Here is a 20,630-nt window from a genome sequence, read left to right as displayed (position 1 = left end):
TATTGTTTAATTTTATTGCAAGTAAAAGTATAATATTATAATATTGTAGCCATTTATCGGACTATGTTATCTATTTTTTTTTTTTAATATCAGATTAGTATCAGAAAATTATAAGGATTTTGAAAGATAATTTATTTTATTTTTTAATGTAATTTTTTGTAAAGTTATTTTCTATTTTTTTATTTGCATTTTTGAATAATTCTTAATAAATATATATTTAACTGATTATCTCTTTGTCTGATAGGTGGCATTCTTATTTTATTCTTAATAAAAGTAACTTTAAAAACAATATATATCGCATTATTAGATTTTCAGTGTAATATTCTTGTAATCACATTTAAATATAAATAAAAAAAATCAGTACTATTTTTTAAAGTACTATAAATGAAGAGAAATAAAGAGTGCGAATAATAAAAAAAAATAGAAATAAAATAAGAATTAAGAATTAGCGCTATCTTCCGAATGCTAAAGATATCTTTTTAAAGGCAGAATAAAATTGAAAATAAAAATTGAGTATTAGTGCCATCTCTTAAATATTAAAATATCTTTATAAAAACAAAATATCAAGAGATGATGTTATCAATTTTTAATCTCTATTTTTTTTTTATTTCATTTATTCCAAAGATGGCGTTGATATCAATTTTTATTCTATTTTTATGCTTTATCGCATTGATCTCTTATCTATGTTTGTTATTTGTGTATTTAAGATATAATTTTAAGATATAATTTTAATTTTATTTAAAAAAATAAAAATATAAAAATACATAAAATATATTAAATATAAAAAAATATATGTACATATTTATACATAAGTTTGTAATAGAAATATATAGATATAAAATATAAAGATCGAAATTTGATTTCATTTATTATCATTATATATACATATATATTTAAATAAGAATTTCTAGATATTAATAAATATGTCTTACGTATGAATAATATTATATATGTATATATATATATATATATATATTTGTGATTGCATAGTTAGCCGTCACCAGTTGTTCAGTTACCATTTATTTCAGTATAATGAATATATACCGAATTGATTTTAAATCGTTTTAATATTGATGTCATGTTATGATTGTTAACAAATAAACGAAGTTGTTCGATATGTGTTAAAAATCACGACAGATTAAAGTATAATTTGATCTAATATTTTTTGTGATAAAATGCATACATACCATTGTCAATACCGGTAGTGTATACTAGATACGCCCACAACACATTAAGTGTATTTGCTTTTACGAAAATTTTATGAAAATTTAAAAAAAAAGTCTTATCAAAATAAAAAGTTCAATACGTGCTATTATTTTAATTGCTTTGAATTAATTGTAAGTAATGAATTGTGACACTTGATAAGGCTATCTATTTCTTCATCTCTAAAATACGATTGATATATAGTGAGAATTAATTTTTTATACACGTGCAAATTTTTAACGCACATGTATATCTGTTAAATAAAATATAATAAATAAGGAATGGGAATTGACAGTATGAGAGTCGGAGGAGGCCGATGTCCTCCTCTCCTCGTTGGAGGACTTCTCGTTGCTTGTTTAATGCTCATTTGCAACTGGTGGACTTTATCTTCTGAAAATATCGAATTAGTTAGACAGATTGACGAGTTGAATGAACAACTTAAAATTAGGTATTGTTATAAGATAATTAAGATAATTTTATATTTATATATATCAGTTTATTATATATTTTATCACATCATTCGTCATTATTTTTAAAAATGACTTATTTATAAAAAATATAGTCACGCTATATAATTCGTGATAAATTCTACATCTTGAAGTTTGAAATTCTTAAAAACTGATTTAATAATTGACAGAAATCTAATATATTATATGTATATATTATGATGGTTATGCTATGTATATATTATGGTGGTATGAAAACATAATATTCATATCAATATTATGTTTTAGTGCTGAAGAAAGAGATCAATGTGTTACATTACGTGGAAATTTAGAACAAAGATATAAGCATGCAGAAGATGAGGTAGCATCACTTCATGTACGTTTGGAACAACAAGCAGATTTAAAGGAAAAAAATGATAAATTGGAAGATTCTGTTAATAGATACAAAAATGATTTAGATTTATTGAAGTTAAATATTAGTAAAACTGCTACTTTGGAGACAAGGCAGGAAAAAAATAATTTTAATATAGAATTAAATTCAACACGAGAAAAAAATAAAAAATTACAGGAGGAAATAGAACAGGTATAATATTAATTATAAATAATTTTTAAATTTTATATCTTAATAAATAATAATATTAATATTATAATATAATCATTAAAATTTTTTTAGTTGAAAAATGATCTTGATAAAGTTAAATCTACATGTAATCTAGCTACTCAAAAAAAAACTGCATTTATTCCACAAAGTAAGTATTTTATATATTTAAATTTTGACTTATTTATTAAATTTTGGTCTATTTTATATATTTGATATAATACACGTATAAAATAAAATTAAAATAATTTGAAATGTATATAATTTAAATGATTTATTTTGATACTTTTTTAAAATTACAAAAGAATTATTTTTCATTTACATCTCCTTAAGCAGTTTTTCTAATAATAATTCTTTGAATTGTTTTAACATATTCATAAAATCAATAAAAATATTAATACAATTTTCATTTTGTTTAATTTCTGCATATTATCAATTGACTTAGTATTTTATGATATTTTGGCATTTTGCCAATTTAGCTACAAGAGAAGTAATTAACAAGATTCAGTTGGATCCTGTTCCGGAATCAGCTGTAAGAATATCTTTAGCTGGTCAACGTGGTTTGAAATACCATGGAATTCCAATTCTTCCAAAAGATCCACCTGGCGCTGTGCGCCTAAAACCTCGCTTCTCTGTTACAATGCCGAAAGGTAGTGATATGTTTCTTCTGTCTCAGGAGAAAAGAAATCTATCACAAAAATAAAGCACTTATTCAGAAATTCTGTACATAAAATATTGTATTTTTGATGCATTTATTATATTAGGCATTTAAATGAATTTGATAAGGCTTTCTAATAAATACTTACACTGCTTATCTACTTAATATGTAGAATGATTTAAGATGTGAATGAAAAAATAAATTTTCATGTATTATAGAAATATGTTATATTTTAAAGTAAAGACATTAAATTGAATAACAACAATAAAAAAAACTATAGATTATAATTGTAGTATTCATTTTTATTTATAATACAAATTACTAAAAATTATAGAGAAAAATTATTCTAATATTTGATCTTAAATTTTTTTATTTTATTTTATTTATGTATTTACATTATTATATTAAAAAATAAAAATTATATCATTTTACATTATTTATTTAAAATATATTATAAAATACTTTAGTTATTTAGATTTAATTTATATTATAAATAACTAATATATATATATATTTATAATATAATATAACATATATACATATATAAACTAATTGGAGAGGGTTCACTAATGCAAGAATTATTAAAATGTTATCTAATAGCAAATAATATTTTACATAATATATGATATTGCAAATTCTCATAAATGTTTTTTATTACTTTATATTAGAACAGTAATAGTTTATATGACTTTTTTTCAGTTCAGATAAGCTCAAAACTCCAAAAGAATGATTCAAATGGAGATATGGATGACAATCCAGATCCTGGTAAGTATTTATTATAATTTAATCATATTACATATTATCATTATAACACTTATTTCTTATTATTTATCATGCAACAAAATACAAAAATTTTTAATAATGTACAATATATGCAATTTGTTTTTTAATAATAAAAAATTTAAATTATTTTATTTTTATTGCGATTTTTTTACATAGAAATTAGTAAAACAGGAAATAGAGGAACAGATAACAATGTAATAGAAAGTGGACGAGATCAACATACATCAAATGGAAGACTCAATGAAGACTGATAATGAATAATTAAAAAATATTTCATACAATGAATAAAAAATATGTCGATCATTTATTAAATATAATTAAATTATAAATATTTTCAAAACAAGAAATGTTTTGAATCTTTTGTATAGTTATAATCATTAATTTATAAGTAATAGAAATTATAATATAATAGAATTTTGAAAATAATTTGCAATTTTTTATAGTGCAATTATAAAAAACAAAATATGTATTTTTTAACAAAATACGAAAGGATTTCTAAGATTATATAAATAATAATTTATTCCACATTATTATAAAATATTATATATATAAATTTTTTATTTTGTTCATTCTTTATATTAAATTATTAAATTTTTTTATCAAATTGAATGTAAATAAATAAAATAAATGTTTTTAATATCCTATTTTGTATTTATTTAATTTTATAAAATGAAAATTGAAAATACCTATGCAAATTATATTATGTAATATTAATTATTATAGTAAGATTATATATTTTAGATTACAATTACAGTTTTTTAATATCTCCAATTAGTTTGTTAAAATTACAATTCATATATATTATTTCAATTATTTCGGTACTTTATTTCAATTATATCAAATTTATTGCTCAATTTTAAAATGAGCATGCATATTGTGTGCGTTTTTAAAATTTTTTTTTCTATTTAAATTTTTTTGTTAATACATCATAAACTTACATGTCATTTAATTATTTTATTATATTGTCACTGTAAAATGTGTTTCTTTTATATTTTTTAATTAACATTTTTTTATTTAATTTATATGTAATATATTATACGAATGATGAATAAATATATAGTTTTTCATCATTGTTAATTTTAAAAATTTCATTTTCATATGTATATAGATATACCTAGTTTTTTTAAATATAAAAAGAAATAATATATTACATAGAATTACATACAATCTGTTTTTATTATAAAAAATAATAAAAGAAAATTAAACACATTTTACATGTTTCATATATTACATAAATTTCATATTTTGAATCGCTATGTATTAATTTTTATTTGTTAATACTTTCTACTTTATTAGGACAAAATTATTAATATATTGATAATTAATTATCAGCTTTGACAATAATACTTTGTACTTATTACTATAAAATAAAAATCAAAATTATTATGTTAGCTATTAAAATAGATTAAATATTAATATTGAGATTTTTTTATTAATAAACTGTTTATAAAATGTTGTAACAAATATAATACCAACATGTATAAATATTTCGAAGATATGATAAATATAAATGATCACGTTAAACTATATGTAATCAAAATTCATAATTGCATCTGTGAACTGTAAATTATTGCATGTTTAACAAAATGCAAAACTTGACTAGGAAACATTAAGTAACGACTAGACATTTAGTATATAAACTTACATTTAATAACATTTTTTATGTACTGACTTTTGCCATTATAGTTTTATTCTATTATCTGGCAACTATCTAAACTATATAAACTATATATTCTATTAATTACGTAATCGATCTATGATATACATATTCTAAAAAAAAATCACGTATTCTCAAGCTGCACGAATTAAAAACTTCAAAAATTAATAAATATTAAGACACAAAAATAGGATCTATTAGATGTATAATTTTAAAAATTTCTTAAGGGCCATTTTAAAAATATTAATAATTTATAAACATAAAATTTATAGATTTATAATCATATGCATGTTAGTATTATTTCTTTAATTTTTAAACATAAAAATATATTTATATTTTTTGATTGAAACTTTATGCAAATTTTAAATATATAACATGTTTAAACTTTACAAATTATTATAACTTTCGTATACTCTCTCTTTGTAATAATGTAATTCAATGTAAAATAATTCATAATTTCTATTTTTGCAAAATTTAAATTAGTATAAATAAATTTTACTTATTAATATTCTAATTCATTAATTCAACAATTATTTAGCATTATAAAGCTTTCCATTCATCTCACATGTACAATATATTCTGCATTTACAAGATTTTTATTTAATATTTCATTTTATTTTAATATGAAATATTAAATTCTTTGGTCATATTGAATAAATTGTAAATTAGTAATTAGAATTTAAATCAAAGAAAATAAGTGATTATTATAATTACATTAATTTAAGAAAACAAAAGTAGAATACTTTTAAGGTAAATTAGATAGTGAATTATAATAAATTAATTATTGTTTTTAATAATAACACATTTTAAAGAATATTAAAAATTTTTCTAATAAATAATAATGAAGAAATTGGAGACAGAATTATAAGTAATTTATTAGTTTTATACTGAAAGTTTTTTGTAGAAAATATAATATTCTTATTATTTATATTTCATTTTATACTTTTTCAAATTAAAAATAATTAAATTTAATAAAAGATATTATTGCAATATTTATAATAATATTTATAATAAAAATGATGAACTATAGTCTATATTTCATGTCTCCATTACTACATTGAAAATATAATGGGGTTAAAGATAAGGCAGTGAGATGTTATAGAATCAATCCTTAGATTAAGAGACTATTATGAAATCTAAACGAATCATAAAAAATTTTGTTCGTTGTGTATTTGTAAAACTTTAAACTATTTATGCCATGTTTTGTTAATTTAAGATAAACGCTATCAAAAAGATATTTATTAAAATAGTTCAATTTAAGGAGAATAATAATGATTGTTAACATGCCTTTGTTTTCTCCTAAAAATAAAGGCAAGTATAGAACGAAGTCGCCACCAACGACTATGTTTACGTACTGAATTTCTTGATCTCTCTTTAGCTCGAATTTGTCTGACTAATGAATAAAATGCATCATCTATGAATTGTCTAAGAGCTGCAGATGTTTCATAAAAGGGACAACCAAGTTGCTCAGCAAGTGCTTTTCCTTCTTCTGTAGTTACCTATAATGTTTATCACACTAAAAAAATCAATGAATTCTAGCTAAAATAAAAACTAATATCTAAATAAAAAACTAATAACTTACCTTTCGTTGATGTTGTAAATCAAATTTATTGCCAACTAATACCAATGGTATATCTTCATTAGCTCTCACACGTGTTATTAATTTTCGATATTCCAAAGCTTCCTGAAAACTATGTCTATCAGTTACAGAATAACATATCATAAAACCCTCTCCACATCTCATATATTGGTCACGCATAGCTGTAAATTCCACCTATATATAAAATATATATATATAAAATTATAATATATAATTAATATGATTTTTTATAAAATCATCATCTTTTTTCTTAAATCAATAAGATTCTAACCTGTCCTGCTGTGTCTAATATATCTAAAAGTGCAGCTTCACCATCAATAACTGCTTGTTGTTGATATGAATCCTCTGTCAATAATAAAGAATATTAAATGGCATATTACTCCAAAAACTAAAAAGTACTAAGAAAATAATTTCATAAATATTTTTAAATATTTCTATTATTATTGCAACATATGAAACAAATTCTTACCTATGGTTGGATCATGATAATCAAGAAAGCTATGACTGACAAATTGTAATGTAACCGCTGAAAAAATCATTTCTGTAATATACATATAATATAATATATTTTTCTTCTCTAAATAAATGACAATATAAATTATATTACCTGATTTACCAACACCACCATCACCCAAAATAACAATTTTGTAAACTCTAACTCCACACCTAGTAGTAGGTTGCGAGACTACCGGTACATCATTCTTGCCGTTCAAGGCTACACTCTTATCCTGCAGGATGCCAGCTGACATCGTTAAAAAATTTCTATTTACCGATAACTTAATGTTTGCTACGATTATAACAAACTCGTACTTTTACCAACTGACTGACATACTTGATCACGTATTGGAACACGCGTATAGACACACCCGTATCGGCTATGAGATCGGGACAGATACGATACATGTTTGATCACGATTGCAAGCCACTTTTTTTGTAATAGCTCTGAACTTCACCAAATGATACTTAATGGTTAAAATTTATGTTTTTTCAATTACATTTAGCATGGCTGAAAATCATAAGCTCACCGGGCTTGACAGAATATGACAGTCGCAAAGATTAAGCACGCGCGCAATTGTGCATTCAGGGGCGTATCCATTTGCTCTATTGTTAGTATAATAGATCTGTTTATACATAAGTACATATATGTATATATATCTAACTTTACTGATTATTTTTTAACAATAAGAATAATTTAAAAAACAAAATGTTATTTATTATAAACACTTCAATTTTTAATGAAATTTGATTAATATATTAAGATATATAAACAAATAAAATAAACATTTTTACGTTCTATTTATCATAATGGATTTTAAATTTTTATAATATATATGTCATATTTGAATGTATTATAAATTAAAATTGAAAAATACAAATAATATACAAATATATAACTAAATTAAAATAATTATAATTTATAATAACCTTAGTTATCATAGAAGTTATAAAACAAATTTATTTTTATTCGACTATATCATATTTATTAATGGCTTTTATTTATATATTATAATTATTGTTAATGAAATTCAATTATGAAGAATTTTTTATATAATCTACATGTATATGTAGATATATAAAAATACATACATATGTCCATTGCAATTATGTTAAATCATAAATTTTAATCAACATAAAATAATATACCGGTACAATTCGTATAAAATAGAATTGTGTATAGAATAATAAATGAACACCTATACAAATTACTTATTTTATATAATAACATACAAAAATTAATTGATTTAATTGACTAATTATATTTTATTCTATATCGAAATGAATTCGTATGAATAGTATTGTAGAATATTAAAATTTTTATTTACACATTTCTTATCATAATCTTATGATATATTTTCTTCTTAAATATATTAAATTGATTATAAATTATATATTAATATATAAATTTATTAAATATAAATTTTTTATTATACGAAAATTAAATATATGTGTAAAAAAATGATAATAAAAGATATATAATTTTTTAGTATTTAATATTAAATCTTTTTAATATTTTTATAAAAATAAAATATGATATATACAGAAATATATGCATATAAAATTCATGTTTATTTTTATTAATATTTTTAGGATTATAAATTCTATGATTAATATCTTTGACATATATTATAATTTGTATATAAATAAATTCATGATTTAAGCTAATAAAACATTAGTATTACTACATTTAATATATGTATGTATTAGAAGAATAGGGTAATAAGCAAATTTCTCCAAACTTCTGACCAAAGTGCGAGGTATAATTGCACTGATTGTAATATATATATATATGTATATACATATTATATATATATACATATATATATGCATATATATATGTATATATATATATAGTATTTTTTGATCTGATGTTATTTGAGAAGATTGACGTGTTCAAATAAAATTTTTCAAAATACTTATATGATAGATTTCAGAGGTTATAGAAATATTGTTATAGACACTGAGCATTATGAAGACTTTCTTTAATAAAGCGAGACAGAATATTGAATACATACATACGCAGATATTTTCAGTGAAAAAAAGTACTGGTGTAAACATTATTCATGAAAATTTTCCTTTCTATGCCATTATTTTCAAAACTCAACTAAAATGTTTGACAGATTATTATTATCACAAGATGAAAAACACGTGGGCATTTTAACAATTGTGTATAAATAGTAAATAATAATGAAATAAGTGTACATATAATAACCCTCGTGTTTTTGAGTTTTTTGATTCTTCCCTGATTATATGAATATTTTTCTCTGACATTTTGCTCCCTACATTCAATGATAATAAACATAGTTTAAAAATGAATTAAATCTCATTTAACAGTTTTAAATATCATTAAACAGGGTAAAAATATATATATGGAAGTTAAAAATAATTATGAAATTATTAAAATTAAAAACAAGTTATCAAGAAGAAAATTTTAATTTAAATTTGCAGAATGTATAACAAAACTGTAAGTTTTTATTTTTAAATTAACATATTATGAAATATAGTTATAATAATATTACATATTTTTTTTAAAAAAAGGATATGAAATATATTTTAACATAATTTTATATTTTTCAGATATTTAAATTCCTTTATAGGAATTATTACATAGCTTTATATACATTAAGTTACAAGTTGAATAAAAATTGTTAAAAATTGTTATTTAACAAGATATCAAGTGACATGATCTTTATCATATGCATATGGTTATATTAATCAAATTCTAAAATGTCAGTTGCTTCTTGTTCAAAAACTAAAAGGATGGATAAAATAAATAGTAAAGAAGAAATGATATATGGGAAATGGGAATGTTTTCATAATTGGATACATTGTATATGCATTGTTACCTTTGATCTTGAATTAGGCCAAGCTATAGAGGTATTCTTATCATATTTTATATTTAATTTTTAATATAATATTTTTATCTATATTTTATTATTTCTAATAATATTTTTTTTTATTATAGGCTATATATCCGTCTCATATCAAATTATCTGAACAAGAAAGATCTAATATTTGTTATCTTGCTTTTCCTGACTCTAACTCTGGTTGCATGGGAGATACACAATATCATGTCAGAATAAGACAAAATGGAGCTATACTTCAAGAGACTAAAGCCTTAAAAGAATATGATAGAAAATCTCCTCCATTTTTACAATGTGATAAAGATTATTATTGGGGTTATGTATATTTCCGTCAAGTAAAAGATAAATCTCTTCCAAGAGGATATTTTCAAAAGGTTTATAATATATAATAAGAAGTTTATAATATATAATAAAGATATAAATGCAGAATTTTTAATTTTAATAACTTTATTTATATATATTAGAGTATTGTTATAATTACAAAACTGCCATTTGTGAATCTCTTTGGTGAATTATGTGCTTTAATTGCACCTGAATTTTTTGAAATGGGCAATACAGTGATGGAAGCTATTATAAGAGAAATTGACCAATGGCCATCTCCAACACCTGGCCAAATAGTGCATTTACCACTTATAGGTGTTTTATTTCAGGTAGAAAAATTTCAATAATTTAATTTTATTCATTATGAAAATATAGTGATATTCATTTTAGACTTATATCCCAAATCAAAACTATAAAGCAACTGCACCTACAATTGCTGCCATGGATCATGCGCCAAATTTTCATGCAACACGAAGACTAATTTTAACATCTGCCTATGAAGGAGATATGTTTAGAAGTTTAGCTAGTGTTGTAAGTTATGTACATTTATTATGGGAATTAGTATTACTTAGTGAACCAATTGTTGTTATGGCTAGTTCACCTACTGGTTGTTCTGAAATGGTCCAAGCACTTGTTGCGTGAGTATTTTATTTATATATATTTTAAAAATGGTTATAAAATAGTTAGAAAAAGAAAAAAAAGAAAAAATTTAATATTTTATAGAATGATTGCACCATTAAAATATTGTGCTGATCATCGACCTTATTTTACAATTCATGATTCTGAATTCAAAGAATATACTACAGATGCTCCATCACCACCTGCTGTAATATTAGGTGTAACTAATCCATTTTTTGCCAAAACTCTTCAACATTGGCCTCATATTATAAGAATAAGTAATGGAACTAATAATGGTGAGTTTTATGAAATAATATAGGAATAGAGTATATAAATTTATTATATTTTAGAAAATCAAAGATACAAAATAAAAAAATCGGAGAATCTTAAAGTATTAGATTCAAAACCAGGAGTTTATACACAATATAAACCTTTCCTTCAGAAAGACAAAACTATATTGAAGAAATTATTTAGAGGTATTCAAACAAAAAGACCAGGAGAAGCACAAACAGCTCTTTTAAAACGTCATTTAATAGAATTAACTGAAAGTTTCATGATACCTCTTGAAAGATATATTGCAAGTCTTATGCCATTACAAAAGGACATATCACCTTTTAAAGTAATTATTATCTTTTTTTTTTTTGTTTTATATTCTGAAAAATTTGAACAATATATATTAAATATAATTATTTTAGGCTACACCCATACCTGAATTATTTAATCCAGATGATTTTTTAGCTACTTTAAGTAGCGCTGGACCACAATTAACTACTGGTATAAAAGGAGATTGGGTTGGATTGTACCGACGATTTTTTCGTTCACCTAACTTTTCTGGTTGGTTTCATACTAGATATACAGAATTATCACAAAAGTTACAAGTCATACAACTTGAGGCATTATCACAAGCGGTATGTTAAATTATAAATTATATAAATATATGAAATTTTATTCTATTTTCCTTCAAATTTTTATATTTATTTTTTAATTTTTTAAGTAAATTATTATCATTTTCAATTATTTATAGGATTTAAAAACTTGGGTACAAGGAAAACAAGAGGTAGAATTAGTAGATATGATTCTTAGAATTCGACAAAAATTAGAAAAAACTTATATTGATGAAGTACCTATAGGAAATTCTGTAAGAGAAAAGCTTCAAGAAAGAATAAATGACATCACACATACCTTACCAGATGATTTGAAAGATATTTTGAATCATGAATCTTGACATTACGATTATCGTATTAATTTTAAAATTCGGTAATCGCTATTCAAATCATCAATTTGATGAAAGATTTAGGTCAAAAATATTTCTTAAAATTGCTCTCTAATGGTAAATAATTAACAATTGAATTGAAAGAAAATAATATTGGTAAAAATATATAGAACATATAAAGAGCAAAAAAATATAGGAAAATAATTATGTTTTGTATTTTAAAAAAAATAATTTATTTTTATTTGAGATTTCATTTTTTTATTTAAATGATTAAATACTCCAAAGCGGATATTACAGGACCATATATTCTTTTTATATGTAACATGAAACGTGATATAAAAGTCAATAATGGTGCGTGAAATATTCCATAGGTGCAACTAAAGACTTATGAATAATAACTCATATTATTATTCCTACATGGATAAAATGTTAGATATATTCATGATACTTTTTTTTATAAATGATTATGTTGTTTCATAATATTTTATAATTTATACGTGTTATATTATAAATTTTTTTCTTAGTATTGTATGTATTTAAATAATTTTTAATAATTTTGGACTCCCATTTTGAATGTCCAAAAGAAAATACTTTTCATTTCAAAAGGTGTAAATTCTAATCATATGTAAATGTAACAGAAGAAAGAGTACTAATTTGTTACATGTACATATGTATTTAATTTGAAATCTGTAAATATTGATATAAATGACAAAATATAATAAAGATTTATTTTAATACTTTGGTGTTATTATTATTATTAATTTTTAGATTAAAGAATATAAATAATATATAAATAACATATTATGATGTTAATATATATTTAATTTTCTATAATTAAATTTTATAAATATGAAATTATTTTTGTAAATGACTTTTTCTATTAAATAAATTTTAATTTTTTAAATATATAATAACTTTAATAAAGATAATTTAATTCTGATTATTTTTCACAAATCAGAATTTAGTTTTATACATTCATTTTTATTGGTAGATAAATCTATTCTTCGATTTTTATTGGTTGCATGTTAAGCGCGGTAATAATACGTTTATTGAATAATTTACCAATCAGCAGAAAGCATTTTTAATGTAAGATTTCAAAATAAGTTACTAACCGTTTGCTGTGAGTTTATGTGAACTTCCTGCGAAAGAAATGTGCGTGAATGTTTATTTTGATTTAATTATTGAAATTTTCATATAGCTAAGTTAAAGTAATTATTAATCTAATGTTTTATAAGTAATTATTATAGATTTAAAATAAAAGGTATGTATTTAAAATTGACAACAGGTTATCAGTTTATTATAAGAAATTCAGTATTCAAAAATATAGTTTGTTTTTAGAAGTATGTAATAATAAAAAAAGTTTGTTTTTTTTTACTTTATAAAATTTAAATAATATTTGTAAGAATTTTATTTATATATAATTTAATATTTGTAAAGATATTTTATTTTTTATGTCAGTTAATTAATTTTATTATAAAAAGATATAAACAGATATATAAACAGATATATATATAAGATGTAAATAAACTTTAATTTTTTTTTCTTTGTATTATAATTAAAATATAAAAAAATAATATATTCTTTAAATATTTATAGATGAATACATTAGAGAATACATTAGATTCTATTAGACCTTCTTATAATAATAATAATCCTCAAGATGAGATGTCATATTTATTTGGAAGAGATCCAAGTATATTAGCTTATGGACAAAGACCTTGTGTCTCAAAAGATACTAAAAAAAATTTACTTTCTGTATATGAAAATGAATCTGACGAATGCAATTATATTGTAGAAAATGGTTCTGTAAATTCAGAATCAGAAAATTTACAGACTGTTAAAGTATATTTACGAATGAAACCATATCCTAAGAAGTTAAAATTATCACAAGAACAACAGGATGCATATAAAATAATCAATTCAACAACATTATTCACAAGATTACCAACTTTAGATCAAAATACTAGTTGTATTAAAAAATCCAATAGTACTGATATCGTATGTAGAAAATTTACATTTACTAAAACTTTTGGACCAGAAATTACTCAATTAGAATTATTTGAACAAGCTGTGAAGCAGCAAATGATAGATTTTTTAAGTGGGCAAAATTCTACTATTATGACTTATGGTAAATTTAACTAAAATATAAATTAATATGTGATATAAATATTTTAAATTATTCTAATGTAATATTATTATAGGTACTACAAATTCAGGGAAATCTTATACATTACAAGGAACTACTACATCTCCTGGAATAATACCAAGATGTTTAGAATTTGTCTTTTCAAATATTACACCAAAATCTACTCCTTTTTACAAACCTGTAAATCATTGTGATGTTGTTATTTTGGATCCTCTTGAACGTGCACAAGAATTAGAGATAAAAACCAAATTATTAACATTTGCTTCTGTAGATAAATACCAATATATTAATACTTATAAAGAAATGCAGAAATTGTTACAAGAAGAGTCACCTAATAGACCAAGTCAATGTATTGATGCACATTATTCTATTTGGGTTTCATTTGCTGAAATTTATAATGAAATTGTATATGATCTTTTATCAAATGAATGTCAAAAAAAAAGAACACCTCTTAAATTAGCAACAGATAGCCAAGGAAGAGCATTTATTAAAGGTTTAAAAGCTGTTTGTGTACATTCTGGTTCTGAAGCTTATCAAGTTTTAATGGCTGGACAATATAATTTGAAAGTAGCTGCAACTGCTTTAAATGCAAGAAGTTCAAGATCACATTGCATATTTACTATTAAATTATTAAAATATTATGTTGAAAATGATCCCACTTCTGTTGAAGTTAGCACGTATGTAAAATTTTCTCTTTTTATTATCTATTTATTATTTTTTTTATTATTTGTTTTTATTTAAATAGGTTTGCATTTTGTGATTTGGCTGGTTCAGAAAGATTAAAAAAAACATTAAATATTGGAGATAGATTAAAAGAAGCACAAAATATTAATACAAGTCTGCTAGTATTGGGAAGATGTTTAAAAAGTATTCATGAAGGACAATTATCAAAACAAAAAATAGAACATATCGGACCATTTAGAGAATCAAAATTAACAAGGTTGTTTCAAAAAGCATTATCGGGTAAAGAACATATAGTTTTAATAGTAAATATCAATCCTATTCCAAATTTATACATAGAAACGCAAAATGTACTCAATTTTTCTGCAATTGCAAAAAAAATAGTTATAGAAAAAGAAAAAGTACATAAAAATAAATCAAGATTTTCACAAATAGTTACACAAAGCATAAAAACAGTAACTGATTGGGATGCTACAGAATTGGAAAGTGAAGGTATGTTTTTCATTTTTTAATTAATTTTGATTTATAATATAATTTATAATTTTATGTGTATATATATTGTATAATATAATAATTTATATTATTTTTATAGAATGGCAGAACACAGTTGATGATATTAGTACGTCTGATTATGTTCGATTTGAAAAATATGATGAATTAATGAGCGAAAACGAAAGATTGAAGAAAGAAATTTCTGTTTTAAAAAGTTCTGCATTAACTCGTGACCTCCAAATACGTCAAGAAATGGCTGATACTTATACATCTATGATGAAAAAACTTGAAATAGAATGGAAGTATGTATTAAATTTGTTATTTTGTTTTTTATAAGACTTAAATAAAATTAAATATAATGATATGTAATTTAGGAATCATATAAAAGATGTAGAACAACAACAAGAAGATGTACTTCAATGGTCTGTAAAACAAGTTGAAGAATTTTATAAACAAAAATTGGATCAACTTAGTTGTCGCAAGAGAAGACGTTCATCTCTTGGTATTAATAATTCAGATGATTATTCAAGAAATATTGAAGAACTAGAGATAAAAAATTCACATTTAAAGTCAAAAGTTGTTTCTTTAAAAATTGATATGAAAGAACTTAAAGAAACAAATCAAACTCTAATGGTTGAAAAAAATAATGCAATATTTGAGCTCGCTTTAACAAAAGAAGATCTAAAAAATATAAAAAATTTATTAAATGCAGCTCAGCAAGATATTTGCTCAGATGAAGACACAAATTATTATATAGAGGAATTAAAATCTCAATTATTTGCAAAACAGGAACAAGTTAAAGTATTTATGATAATTATTACAGAAATAATATATTTATAATTTACATGATATATATTTTTTTTATTATATAATTACATTATTTCAGAAACTTAAAGTATTTTTAAATGAAGCAAAAGAAGATTATATTTCTATTACTACTGAAATGAGAGAAAAAGAATATGAAATTAAAGAACAAAAAGAGGAATTATTTGAAAAACAAGAAACAATAGATGACTTAGAAGCAAATCTTACACATATTAATATGTGTTTATCAGAAAAAATCAAAATAATTGATCAATTGGAAGAAAAATTGGATAATCAAAATAAAAAAATAGTTGATTATGAAAATAAAATGCAAGAACAAATAAATAAATTGGAGAACGAAAAATTATTGTTGTTCGATGAATTTGAATTATTGAAAAAAACAATTGATATTAAAAAGAATATGAAACAAAATTTAGAATATGAAAATGATGTATGTTATTAATTATTGAATACTATTTTAAATAGATAAAACTACTTTTTTCATTCAAATCTAATAAATCTTTATTTTATAGGATTATAAAAAATCTTATGAGTGTTCAGTAGATAAAGATCAAAATATTGCTATAAAAGAAATATCTTCTGATTTTAATGTAGAAATAGTTGTAGATTCAAATCAAAATAATAAGAATATACAAACAGGTATGTACATAATTTTTAATTTAAAATTTTTAATATTGATTTAAAATTATGGTATTAATTTTAATTTTAACTATAATTGTACAGAAAATGTATTTGATACTCAAATACAAGAAAAAATAATTGCAATAAATGAAGAGAATTCAACTTTAAAAGAAAAATTACTACGAAGTACAACTGAAATACAAAGTTTAAAGATGGAATTGGAATGTGCTAAAATTAAATTAAAAGATATATCTGAACAAATATATAATTTGAAAATGAATAATGTACAATGTAAAATTAAAAATGAAAATAAAATAGAATGCAAGGTAAAAGTTGAAACGATAGAAATAGGTTGTCAAGTACATATGGAATCTGACGAACATTGCGTTGAATTATCTAAAAATGATGTAATTAATAAAAGTAGCCAGACAATTGAAAATATGGAAAAAGAAAAGATTAATCAAACAAATTTTATCGAAGAAACTAATGATCATGAGATGATTTTAAATAAATTAGCAAAGTTAATGGTGAAATATGATGATATTAAGATACAATATGAAGAAAAATGTCTGGTTGGTAAAAATAATAATAAATATAATAATAAACAAATATATAAAAATAAAATGTAATATTTTTTTTTTATTTCTATATAATTATTCTTTTATTTTAAAGATACTTAAAGAAGTGGATCAAGAGATGATACTATTAAAAGAAAAAATAGATAAACTTTTAGAAGAAAATAATGTAAGCAAAGCTGAGAAAGAAAAATATAAGCAGACGATTAATTTACTTGAAAAAGAATTATCTTTGGTACAAAAAGATAAAATACAAATTCAAGAAACATTAAAAAGTACTGATGATATTAAAGTTTCTTTAGAAACAAAAATTAACAATTATCAACAACAAATAAATGAAACTGAGCAACAACTTTCTCTTGTTAAAAATGATTGTAATCAATACACAGAAGTATGTTATTTTTCTTTATATTATAAGAATATTTTATATAAATTTAAACATTTTATAGACATGTTATATTTTACAGAAATTGAATATATTACAAGCAGATTTTGATACTTACATTTCAAAGGTATGATATGAATTAAAATTATTATTTTTCATATCAATATAATTTATTTATTATTACAGTGCAAAAATGAACATGAAGAAACCATAAGTAATTTAAAAAAAGAACTTTCATCTGCAGCAGAAAAAAATAATATCAAATCACAGGTATTGAAAAAAAATTCCTATAAATTTCTATATTTTTTTTTTATTTAAAATAATTTAATTTTTTTTAAATAAAATTTTAGTGTTTGGAGGTACATGCTGCTAAAATATTAGAACTAGAACATAATGTTGAAAGTTTAACTGAGCTTCAGGAAAAGATTTATGAATTAAATAAAAATTTAGAAATATGTCAAGTTGAGAAAGATCAACTGCAGAAATTATTAAATGAAAATCATGATAGAATTTTAGAACTCGAAGATCGTTTAGAACAAGCAGAGGAAAAAGAGCGAGATAAAGATGCTGAAATAATTTCTCTTCAGAAAGGTTTGATTTGATTGATGTAATTGATTTGATTTAATGCTTTATATTATAATATAATATATGACTTAAAATTTTTATATTTTAATTATTACAGAAATGAAGAGCATGATAAACAAAAATGAAAATGATGATAGAAATGATAAATTAATGGAAATAGAGATGAAGAATACAATTAAGGATTTAACTGATACGAAAAACATGCTTTCTCAAAAATTAGAATATATTGAACAGTTAGAAATTCGTGTTAAACATAATGAACAAAATGCCAAGATATTAGATCTTTTACAACAAAGTACTCAAGAGAGACAAGTGGAGAACGAAAGATTAAGAATTATGAACGAAGAATTAAAAAATAGTTTAATCGAAAAAGAACGTGAAATGGAAACATTTATGAAGAATAGGGATGAGATGGTGTCAAAATATGAAAGTTTAGTAAAAAATCAACAAGAAGAATTAGAAAAACAAAAACAAAAGGTATTTTTATTACAGAATTTAATATAATATTTATTGAATAAATTTTATTTAGTAACTATTTTTTTGTAGTTAACAAAGAATCATTTGAAAGAAAGAGACTATTGTGGAAATACGTCTGAAGATGAAGTAGTACTTAAAGAACGTCGAATGAGACGACCACCAAAAAAATTTACACCATCTTCACCGAAACAAGATGAAATTTCAGTGATCGATCTTTCTGGCTCTGATTCAAAGTATATTACATAATAATAAAGTACAAAAATTGCACATATTATTAATTAATATTAAAATTCATTTTTTTATTAGGCGAAGTACAAAACGTACCATTTTGCCACCTCCGGAACAAGTTTCGGAAAAAAAAAAAAATACTCGTAGAAAGAAACTATATGTTACAGGAGATGAATCTTTTCAAGATATAGAACCACTTGAGGTAATTGCTTTTAATTTTTCTATATATATATGTATATATACACGTTCATGTTATACATTTTAAATATCAATTGTTTATTTAGAGTACAGAAACTATCACTCCAACTATGACAACCAGAACTTTAAGAACTAGACGAAAATGAAAATATTGTAAATAGATTGTGCCAGTGAATAAATTGTGGAGAAATATTACATTATAACCATGTTATCAAGCAACATGTTTTCTGTGATTTTTCTACTTGAATTTACTTTATTCTCTATAACATATTATAAGAATAATGAAACAATATTTATGCATCCTTTAATTGTACATCTTATTAAAATAATGTATTTTTTAAATATTGTTTTTTATTATTCGCATTTGAACATAAAAATATTAATTCAAATATGTAATTCCATAAATAATAATATTAATATATATAATGTATACTATGTATACTATAATGTAGTATATTATAGTATACTATAATGTATACTATTTTTTAGTATAGATGTCAAATATTTACATCTTTCAAAAGTTTTTTATTTTTAAAAAAATTTTTTTATATATATTTTTTTTAGATAAAGAGCTTTAATATATTAAAAGGAATTTTGAACGATAGATAAAAACTTATCAATTTACTTATGATATAGTTTATTTTTCACGAGGTACACGACCTTTATTGTTACATTCCGCACTTATATTAATTATTCTCTTTTAATAGTTCTGTAATTAATGCTTATCCTTCTTATACTCTCATTAATATTCATAATATATTATCATACTTTCAATGGAGTCAACAACATATATATATATATATATATATATATATATATATATATTTATATATATATATATATTTTTCTTATTTATTTATTTTCATATGTATATTATGTATATCATTTTATATATGTATTAGGTGTATGTTCATTCTTATGAGTGAATGCACTGTACCATAGGATAACTTTTATTACA

General features: G+C 21.7%; 4 protein-coding genes across 7 annotated transcripts; 3 read left to right on the top strand and 1 right to left on the bottom strand.

The window, feature by feature from the left end:
• The first annotated feature begins 980 nt into the window (after positions 1–980).
• LOC726956 (Golgi membrane protein 1) lies at positions 981–4,100 on the top strand. Of its 2 annotated transcripts, XM_001122673.5 has the most exons (6): positions 981–1,651; positions 1,938–2,232; positions 2,323–2,398; positions 2,727–2,897; positions 3,605–3,670; positions 3,845–4,100. In XM_001122673.5, exons 1-6 carry the CDS (start codon positions 1,485–1,487, stop codon positions 3,937–3,939), a joined length of 870 nt encoding a protein of 289 aa, XP_001122673.2. In that variant the 5' UTR covers positions 981–1,484; the 3' UTR covers positions 3,940–4,100. The 2 variants fall into 2 exon arrangements, with proteins under 2 accessions (XP_001122673.2, XP_006565915.1); XM_006565852.3 differs by lacking the exon at positions 2,727–2,897 and having other exon boundaries at positions 983–1,651; positions 3,845–4,094.
• Positions 2,820–8,120, bottom strand: LOC411671 (GTP-binding protein Rit2). Of its 3 annotated transcripts, XM_006565848.3 has the most exons (7): positions 7,756–8,120; positions 7,553–7,673; positions 7,415–7,486; positions 7,217–7,290; positions 6,928–7,119; positions 6,701–6,844; positions 2,820–2,935 (listed from the first exon to the last, which is right to left on the bottom strand). In XM_006565848.3, exons 1-7 carry the CDS (start codon positions 7,846–7,848, stop codon positions 2,864–2,866), a joined length of 768 nt encoding a protein of 255 aa, XP_006565911.1. In that variant the 5' UTR covers positions 7,849–8,120; the 3' UTR covers positions 2,820–2,863. The 3 variants fall into 3 exon arrangements, with proteins under 3 accessions (XP_006565911.1, XP_006565909.1, XP_006565910.1); XM_006565846.3 differs by lacking the exon at positions 2,820–2,935 and having other exon boundaries at positions 6,327–6,844; positions 7,756–8,117; XM_006565847.3 differs by lacking the exon at positions 2,820–2,935 and having other exon boundaries at positions 6,330–6,844; positions 7,415–7,471; positions 7,756–8,111.
• A 1,176-nt stretch (positions 8,121–9,296) lies between these two features.
• LOC100576433 (protein DENND6A) lies at positions 9,297–12,953 on the top strand. Its single transcript, XM_003250692.4, has 9 exons — positions 9,297–9,907; positions 10,021–10,320; positions 10,409–10,681; positions 10,772–10,957; positions 11,019–11,266; positions 11,352–11,542; positions 11,597–11,865; positions 11,942–12,154; positions 12,271–12,953. The coding sequence occupies exons 2-9, from the start codon at positions 10,171–10,173 to the stop codon at positions 12,469–12,471; spliced, it is 1,731 nt and encodes a 576-aa protein (XP_003250740.3). The 5' UTR covers positions 9,297–9,907; positions 10,021–10,170; the 3' UTR covers positions 12,472–12,953.
• A 528-nt stretch (positions 12,954–13,481) lies between these two features.
• Positions 13,482–19,891, top strand: LOC551711 (kinesin A). Its single transcript, XM_026439191.1, has 17 exons — positions 13,482–13,720; positions 14,056–14,587; positions 14,661–15,282; positions 15,351–15,778; positions 15,879–16,080; positions 16,153–16,579; positions 16,665–16,992; positions 17,132–17,242; positions 17,327–17,796; positions 17,897–18,190; positions 18,267–18,311; positions 18,371–18,454; positions 18,535–18,775; positions 18,867–19,246; positions 19,316–19,479; positions 19,553–19,676; positions 19,759–19,891. The coding sequence occupies exons 2-17, from the start codon at positions 14,056–14,058 to the stop codon at positions 19,816–19,818; spliced, it is 4,512 nt and encodes a 1,503-aa protein (XP_026294976.1). The 5' UTR covers positions 13,482–13,720; the 3' UTR covers positions 19,819–19,891.
• The last annotated feature ends 739 nt before the right edge of the window (positions 19,892–20,630 follow it).

The sequence above is a fragment of the Apis mellifera genome, linkage group LG2 (assembly GCF_003254395.2).
Source record: "Apis mellifera strain DH4 linkage group LG2, Amel_HAv3.1, whole genome shotgun sequence".
Classification (NCBI taxonomy): domain Eukaryota; kingdom Metazoa; phylum Arthropoda; class Insecta; order Hymenoptera; family Apidae; genus Apis; species Apis mellifera.
The sequence above is the reverse complement of the archived record's forward strand: the minus strand, read 5'-3'. Positions and strand labels throughout refer to the sequence as shown.